General features: G+C 42.1%; 1 protein-coding gene across 1 annotated transcript; it reads right to left on the bottom strand.

The window, feature by feature from the left end:
- Nucleotides 1-7,629: 7,629 nt before the first annotated feature.
- On the bottom strand, nt 7,630-9,036 carry LOC123073707 (uncharacterized). The gene has a single exon (XM_044496761.1). The coding sequence runs from the start codon at nt 9,020-9,022 to the stop codon at nt 7,853-7,855; it is 1,170 nt and encodes a 389-aa protein (XP_044352696.1). The 5' UTR covers nt 9,023-9,036; the 3' UTR covers nt 7,630-7,852.
- Nucleotides 9,037-9,291: the final 255 nt, after the last annotated feature.

Below are 9,291 nucleotides of genomic sequence, written 5' to 3'. Positions count from 1 at the left end.
AATGTTTCGTATTGTAGCTTTATAATCTTCGTCCCAAATTATTTGTCTTATTTATTTAGATATATATGTATCTAAATTCATATCTAGACAAATTTAAGACAAACAGTTTTCGACGAACGTAATATATGTGTAATGGTATCCGTCCACCAGAATGGCAGCATTTCACCAAGATCACTTCAAGACATGACGAAGTATGGCGGGAGGTGGCTACATGGATGGGCTGCTCCATACTGGCCCCAGACCACCGGCTGAACCTCTCTTCCACAATAAGAGTTTGTGAAGCCATAGTCCGCAGGGCGACACCCAAGCACAACCGAGGCGTCAAGATCATGAGCTGGTGCCCTGGGAGCTCTGCAAGGAAAGAAATGCTGCAGCGCCGTACCAACTCCGCGAAGGACCAAATTCATCGATCGTGATCGAAGCTATTAGATGCAACATGGAGCAATGGCGAATCGCAGGCGCCAGAGACGTAGAGACCCCGTTTAGGGATAAGATCGCGAGATAACACCCTAGGGTTTTCCCCCCTGCCTTTTTCTGTTTTCTTTCACTTTTATCCGTGTACCATGATAGCTTGATCACCCTGGTTTCCGCATGCTCTCTGCTAAATCAATGAAGCCGGTGAGCCGCGTTTTGAAAAAAAAAGGTATGATGAACGACGGCGACATTGCCATGCCTCTGGATACGTAGGACGTAGCTATATGCTAACCACAAGAGTTCAATACAGATTGAATACACAGATTGCCTTGCCATGATATTGTTGGTGCTTAGCAAGCGCAGGTACCACTCCTGTTGCGACGATGACATGATGACAGTTTACGGACCGTGCTCCCTAGCTAGGATAGGGCCGCTGGATATTCGCCCGACAGGCTCCTACGACCTGTCACCCTCGAAGCGATCCGGCATGGACGTCTGGTCTCTGAAGGAAAACGACGACTGTATTATCTATCACACTCCATGGGCGCGCCCATGTCGACCGATCCATCGATCCGACAGTCGCGGCAGCGGCGTACCGGTCCTGGCCGGCCGGGCAGCAGCGATAGATGGACCGACGTCGTCGATGTGCTGGTACAACCGATCGATATGGAAGGCCTTCCTGTCGCGCCTTTCGGTCGGAGCCGGATATGGGGTCGCGTTCTTCCACGTCAGTACGTGTGGATCGACCATCACCTCATGGAAATTCTGGTGATTTGGTGTGAAGCGTTCGGGCATTGCTGCTTGAGCTCATCGCACTTCTGCTCGGGACGAAGCTGTCAGTCGGCCCGTGTGCATGCACGCATGGCCCCGCCTTCCTTCTGGGCGATACAGTCAGGTCACCCATGTCGCTCGCGTTAGACCGGTACATGCGTCCACTTCTCATTTTCTAATAATTACTACTTTTCTATTTTTTGCGAAAATGACCAGATCTATTATAAGCATTCACCGGAGGTACAAAGCACCTCAAATATAATACAAAATACATCGAGGTCCATGGACCACCGAACAACCATTGCCGCCGACGCGCCGCTCCCATACCAGTGCCGGCCTGACTTGTCAATGACAGCTAACAAATCTTCATGCACGTGACCTTAAGGACCAGCGCCCAGGAGCCATAGTCGTCACCGTTGAATTCTTGAATCGGTCTGAAGAACCTGGCATCAAATATCGTCGCACGAAACCCTAACCTCGTCGTACTAAGGAGCTTGCAGGAATCTACGCCGGAGCTTCGTCTAATCTGTCCCAGCGGACGAACATGAGGAGGATCAGAGCCCGAAAGACTGTCTCGAAGGAGCGCTGCCATCCATCCAAACACCGCCCCTATGAGGACTAAAACCCTACCTATCTACTAGCGGGAGTCGAGACACCAGGATTCTTCTCCCCGCCACCGGCCACCGGAGCGGCAGGCGGAGGGGAGGCGAATCTACAGGCTCACCGGCGTAGATCGAGGTTACAAAGGCTTTTCTCAAGTCGCCTTGCGAGAGAGAAAAGAAATGTCATGTTTTTCTCTCGATAGTATTTAGAAATGTTCTAAATACTACTCCCTCTGTCCCAAATTATTTGTCACAGAAATAGATGTACCTAGAACTAAAAATACGTCTAGATACATCAATTTCTCCGAAAAGTAATTTGGGACGGATGGAGTATTTTTTTAGTAAACATATTTCTCTTATAGTAACTGTATCTTAAAAAGTGTTCCTCATGCCTTCTAAAAAGTGTCCGAGAATACAAAAAATGTTCATGAATTTCAAAATTGTCCATGAACTCAAAACATGTTGGCAAATTTGCAAAAACGTTCATGAATTTAAAAAATATTTATGAACTCAAAAATTATTCACAAAATAAAAATGTTTACAGATTTGAAAAATTATTCATGAACACACAAAATGTGCAAACATTTCAATAATGTTCGCTAAATAAAAATGTTTCTGAATTTAAAACATAGATACAAATTAAAAAAATCTTTGTGAAGTTTAAACAATGTTTACAAATTTATAAAATGCTCGCAAATTTTACAAAAATATCTGCAAGTTTGAAAAAGGTTTACAAACTTTGAAAATATCACAGACTGAAAAAAGCTCATGTATTTAAAAAGTGTCCATGGATCCAAAAGTTATTTCAAATTTCAAAAAATATCCACAAGTTTGAAAAAAATTCATGAACCTAAAAAATATTTTCAAATTAAAAATATGTTCGCAAACTCGAAAGATGTTTAACATGCATTTAAAAAGTTTACCCTATATTGAAAAATACTCACTGTACATTCAATAATATAGATCACGTCACATACATCACATACCCTACGAAGGCTTCAGCGAAAGTGGGTTCATTTGCCTGAAATCTGACTTGATCCAGGGAAGCGATTTGACAAGGTTTTGATTCGTTCTTAGCAAAAATCTAACGTCGCAATACCAGAGTTCTTTCTTTACTTTCAAGAACATAGATTCCTCATTCAACCCAGGTCATGACCAATAGTGGATATCTCGCATATCTAGAGTCCAGCATCTCCTACTCAGCCCAATACTGAACTTTAGCATTAAAGACAGTGTCCTTCTTTTCAGTCAACTGCTATTTGGCGCTTCAGGCGCCACTTAGAAGAGGTTTTACAAATGGCGCATACCCTCCGACATCACCTACGTAGGAAATGGGCTGGCCCATTTAACTTTTCTTCTTCTTGTTCGGACAGCGCGCATAGCGCCCATGCAGCCTTCGCATGCCGTTGGTGTTTTACGATTTTGGAAGCTTCTAGATCTTTCCTAGACTACTTTTCTTTGGGGTTTTTTCATTTCTCTTCTTGTTTTATTTTGTCATGTGTTTATTCCTCTCATCAATTTTTTCAAATCCATAAACACTTTGTCAGATTATGATTGTTAGATCGTTGAACTTTTTTCATATTTGCAACATAAAATAAAATTCATGATTTATTTTAAATTTCATGATTTTTTTTACAATTGATATTCTTTTTCAATAATTTCAAATTCACGAATATTTTAGCAATTTATGGACTTTCTCAAATTTGTGCACTTTTGAACAAACTGATGTACTTTTTTGAAATTGGTGAACTCTTTACAATTTGCCAATATTATTTCAAATTCATAAATTTTCCTAATGCATGAATGTTTTCACATTCATGAATTTTTAATGTGAGATTTTCAAATTCTCATGAACAATTCTCAAATCCAAAAATTTGTTTGAAACCCATGAATTTTTTCCCAATCCATGTACTTTTAAAAATTTATGAACTTTTTCAAATTCAAAATCTATTACAAATTTGTGCACTTTTTTTAAAATTCGCCAAGTTTTTCAAATTATGCAACTTTTTTTTTCAAATCCGTGAACCCTTTTTGAAATTTGTGAAATCGTTTACAATAATACATCTAGCTGTTTTTTTAACAATAGAGCAACTCTTGAAAAACAATATGCCGAGCGAACGCACACGTGGTATCATTTTTCAAACCCACTGGAAAACTCTGGCCAATTTTTTCATTAGAGAAAGCCGGGCTTAAAAAAGCAAAAAATAGTACCAAGCGATGGAATGACGATCGTGTAATCAACGACTATTACCGGACTACGGCCCACCTCTATACCGCGCGAGCCCCACCTTCAGTGGTAGCGCCTGAAGCACTGAAGAGGTGTTCTATTCTTTTCATGAATAACCAGGAAGAAGAAAATCTCGAATTCAGAATTGAATGCCGTTCTATTTCCTAAATGAAGAGATTTCTGATATACGTGAATCACCAAGGAAACAATGGTGGGAAGGCATAAAAAATCATTTACTAGGCTGGCTCCCGTGGAAAATACATGCGGAAGAGCAATTGTATCAATTTTACCTTTTTAGGGGAAATGCTATCCATTTTACTCCCACCTGTTCCTAAGATGGTCGAACGACGCATCGACGTCGAGGCATGGGCTAGGCCCATTTACTGGATTCTGGCACAGATTTGGTGAGTCTTTTATGATGCTTTTTGCGGTAAGTGTGTTCTTTTGATTTTTCTTAACTTTTCTTGGTTTATTTTTTGGAATATTTTCTTTCTCTGTTGTTTTAAATTAGTGGACAATTTGGAAACTATGAACATTTTAAATCCGAGAATGTTTTTTGAACTTTTGTTAACATTTCTAAATTTATGCGCATTTTTAAAATTTAGGATTCTTAAAAATACACAAATTCGTGGATATTTTTAATGCAATTACATTTTAAAGTTTGTGAGTTTTTTTGTTTATTTTTAAAATTTCTGAGGAATTTCATACAGTTTCTAAATTTGAAGAAATGTTTTTCAAGATCCTGATTATTTTTTATAAGAAAATATAAAAATATTTTAAAATCATAATGTTTTCCCGTTTTTTAAATTTCTAAAATTCAGTTGATTTTATAATTTTGAGAATAATATTGTACTTATTTTTAAATATAGTTGTAATCGTAAAACCAATACAAGAAAAGAAAAACACTAGGTAGTGTACCGACCCCGAGATGTCAACGTGGCCAGCGCACTTGCATGCATCATCTGCATTTCCCCTCCAATTTGACGCAGTAAGCGCGTATACATCGTTCAGTGGTGGGAGTTTTTGTGCTTGTCGCCTACAGCACCCCATCATGGGCTGGCAAACAGATCACGGTAATGGGGGTTTTCCATTGTTTGATACCTCTTCTATTGCTTTGTTGTTTTATCTATTTTTGTTTAACTAGGACAATGCCCGTGCGTTTCAATTGGATATGAATATTTTAGTATGTTAGGTTCTAATTTATCTATCCATATTAATGCAATTTATATAAATACATGTTTATTAAATTATGCCCACGATTTACCTTAATAGTTTGGTCAGAAGCTTGGTAAGTAAATTAAGCTGAAATTGGTTCGAAATGTAAGTACAAAAAATTTTGAGTTGGAATTGTTGCTTATTCAAAAATGGCAAACTCCAAGGGTACCTTGGAGTCGATATACTTCGGTGGCACCTGGAACCAAGTCTTACGTAGTTTCGCACACTACCTTCCCTAGCCATTACACGAGCTACGTTTTTTGCCGAGCGTCGCACCCAGCCTACTTTAAACTCGTTAAAAAATTTTAGTGATTTGATTTCCTTCACCAAATGTCTGCATGGTGAGAGATCCCATGTATGGTCACTGATCTTGCTCACCGTCGCGATGAGCTTGTGAATGTCTCCTTTGCCAATAGGATCGCCCGCCGGCACGGTACGAGCTCCGCAAGTTCTGGCTCACCAACGGAGGGGGATGACAACCCCCCAGCCCCCCCCCCCCCCCCCCCCCCCCCCCCAGGAAGCCACCATGATGATCCCTGAGGACCACCACTCATGTGATTAATTATCATACATGGAAGGTTGGACAAAGGGGCATAAGCAGTAGAGATTTTTTTCCAGCTTTCCTTCTTATATATATCAGTGTGAAAATAATAATATATATATATATATATATATATTATTTTAAAATATTGTCAGAATGTCAGAAATTTGTTTTTTATAAAAAATATTTAGGGTTAAAACATAGTTCATACACTCCCTCCATCCCAAAATGTAAGGCGTTTTTTCACACTATGATAGTATGGGAAAACCTTTTAGATTTTGAGACGGAGCGAGTAATATTTTTTCAAAATATTCACAGTGCAATAAAAATGTTCAACATTATTTAAATAAAATGCTCATATAACGAAAAAACAAGGAAAAGGTAAAGAAACAAAAACGCGCAGTTTGAAAAAGTGTGGCCATATGATCAATGTTTCAGAACAAGCAGCATAGATTCAGAATCCACGGCAGAGCCACCGAGACGGTAACATTATGGAAGAAAAAGTGTAGTAGAAGGCAACAGCTGGCATGTTTGGATTGAGCCCAAATTTGTCATACAAAAATATTGGCATCCATCCAAACAGTGACCCAATTTTTGGTCATTGCCAACAAAACGCCTATTTTTGGCAGCAACCCAAACTCCCAGGCAGCATAGCTCAACACAAGAAAATGCACTGGTAGATCAGAAGCGAGTAAACCACTAAATCCAACAATAAAACTATGTATGGAAAGGAAAGAGACATACATGCACCAAGCACCAGCCCTACAGTAAAATGGCAGTAGCTAATAGCAGCTTAAACAGACCTCACCAGCCTGAAACAAATATGCTGAGCACATATGATTAAGATAGCACACCTTGAAACCTATTCCAAGCAAAAAAGAGAATCAAATCCTGGACACACAGCCAAGCTCTTTTCTCAGAAATGGCGAGAACCAATGAGAGTATGAAACAAAGACTTGCCAACTTTTTCAACAATAGCTGTATTGAAGTGGTAATCTGACACCCAAGACATTGGCAGTAATCAAATAACTTGTCAGTTGTCGCTGTAGTACCAATCAGACACTAGACGTTGCAAAGCACCGAATCACAGCTAGCTTCCCAAATGATGCAGAATTAGCATTCAAAACTGAAACCATGGCTTTCGTGCTTTTCAGCAATGCAAAACTGAAAGTAAACGGGGGAGAACAGTAGAACAGTTCTGACTCACAGAAGCTCCATTCTTCATAACATGAACATGGTGTTCAAGATAGCATAACAAGAAGCATAAGCGCTACTTCCGCCATCGAAATTGTTCGGTTTTACTACGAAATAGGAAGAAGAAAGAACAAAAGACATTGCTCATTTGGGTTAGATGTGCAACGATAGGACATGTGCAGCTCCTCATTTTGAGTAAAACTGACAAAGAACAGCTTAACAGCGGAGCCACGCCAGAAGTAAATCGATAAACCCACAGACAATAAAAGGGAAACAAGACAGCCATATTACAGTAAAACAAGACTAGCCAATGGCAGCATAAATAGATAATCACCAGCCTTCCAACAGACCACAGCATGATGGTTAAGATAGCACATCTTGTAACCTATTTCTACAAAAAATACCAAATCCTGGACATAAAAATAGCAGCCAAGCTCTTTTATCCAAAATGGTGAAAGCCAGTGCAACAAAGTTCTTGCTAACTTTTTCAACAATAGCTGTAGTGAAGTAGCAATCAGACACATGACGGTGGTAGTGACCGAATTACTTGTCGCTGTCGTAAACAATCAAACACAAAATTACGCTGAGCACCAAACCACTGATAGCTTCCAGAATTTTGTGCTTTTCGACAATGGAGAACTGAAAGTAAACAGGGGAGGGTATAGTAGAAGTGTAGAACAGTTCATAACATATATACATTATATTGAAGATAGCATAACAAGTACCAAATGTTGATAGCACAAGCACCACTTCCTCAGTCCTAATAGTTCAGTTCTACTACGACATAGTAAGAACAAGTAGCAAAAGACATGGCCCATATATGGGATAAGACACTCCAGCGGCACAGCAAGCAAGGAGTCCAAAGTATTATAGATAGAGCACGGCATCTTATAGAAGTATTGTGAACGGAGGCTCCTCGTTCACATCATCTTGTCGTTTCTCAAACAATGGAAGTGAAATCATGCTCTCCTGGAGGCGATGCCTAGTGAGTTTCAAAGGTTTTGCAAACTGACTCAAAATGTTTTCATGGTCTTTGCTTTCCACATTTCCTAAAAACACACCATCAATGCCACAATGCAATAGACGGTAAGGACCATGTTGGATCAACAGCTCACGGCCATTGATCACAGCCATCATAGGGACATGCTCCACACTCAAATTAAGCGGCGGTGATGCCTCCATCACCCGCAAGTCAATCCGGTATCGAAATGCCCACGTCTCGGCATCATAGTCCTGCAGCACCCAAAGGTCTAGAGTGACGCAGTCGCCGGACGTGCGGCGCAAAGCAAGGTCGCCACCAAGATCGAACAATAACACCATGTCACCCGGCAACTGTGCCGGGTGGCTCATCTGCCGGAATGTCTCGGTCACGGTGTCGAATACCGTTATGCTGAGGCCCAGTGCCCAGTGCAGGCCACCACGATGGTGTACTGGTGGGCAATCCGAGGACCGGGTAGCAGGAAAATTCCTTAGATCTGTCGGCCATTGAACACATCTCGGCTGGTCAGATCCCACCGGGAGGACGAAGTAAGCAGGCGGCTTGACCGTGGCGCCCCTCGCCATGGGTGCCGAGTATATCGCCCAGAGCACGCGGTGCTCTCCGGACAATTGGTGCCGGTAGAAGGCGACGACGGTGGCGGCGCTGAATCCTTGCCGCAGTGGAGGATGTGACAAGGAAGCGCACTTGCGGGTGGCCGGGTTGCAGATGTAGAAGCTGGACTCCCGCGACAGGATGAGGAGGCCATCGCAGGCGGCGTGGTGTATGACGGAGATATCGGAAACTGTATGGCAGGTGTACCGGATGACGGGCCAGATCTTGTGATCCCCGGCGGCGGCGAAACGGGAGAGTCCCGCTTTGTGTCGCTGGATGATGGGGAGCGACGGCTGGCGACGGTGGTTGTCCAGGATGAACTTGTCGGTGGAAGTGGCGGCGCGCCACGACTTTTGGACGGCGCGGCAGCGGAGCACGTGCTTGGGCGACAGCCGGACCAGGATCTCGTCGGCGACGAGACACACGGGGAGATCGTTCAGCACGGTGGCGCCGCTGCTGTCCGGCATGCTGGCTGCTCGCTGCGTTGGTAAGAGAATAAAAAAGAAAAAGAAGTATTAGTACGGATTTGGCGCAAGAAGATGAAGCAAAACATTAGCGTCGGCGATAACATAGTAGAAAAGGAAAACGAAAATAGGAGATGGGGCGAGCAGCGACGACGGATTGAGAGCAACAAAGAATTGTTTGGGCGATCTACAAATCGAGACAAGAGGATTTACCTTGTGGCGGACGGTCGGCCGGCCGATTTTTTTTTTTTCGAGAATGTCGGCCGGCCGAT

This window comes from Triticum aestivum, chromosome 3D (genome assembly GCF_018294505.1).
Source record: "Triticum aestivum cultivar Chinese Spring chromosome 3D, IWGSC CS RefSeq v2.1, whole genome shotgun sequence".
In the NCBI taxonomy this organism is placed as follows: Eukaryota; Viridiplantae; Streptophyta; class Magnoliopsida; order Poales; family Poaceae; genus Triticum; species Triticum aestivum.
The sequence above is the reverse complement of the archived record's forward strand: the minus strand, read 5'-3'. Positions and strand labels throughout refer to the sequence as shown.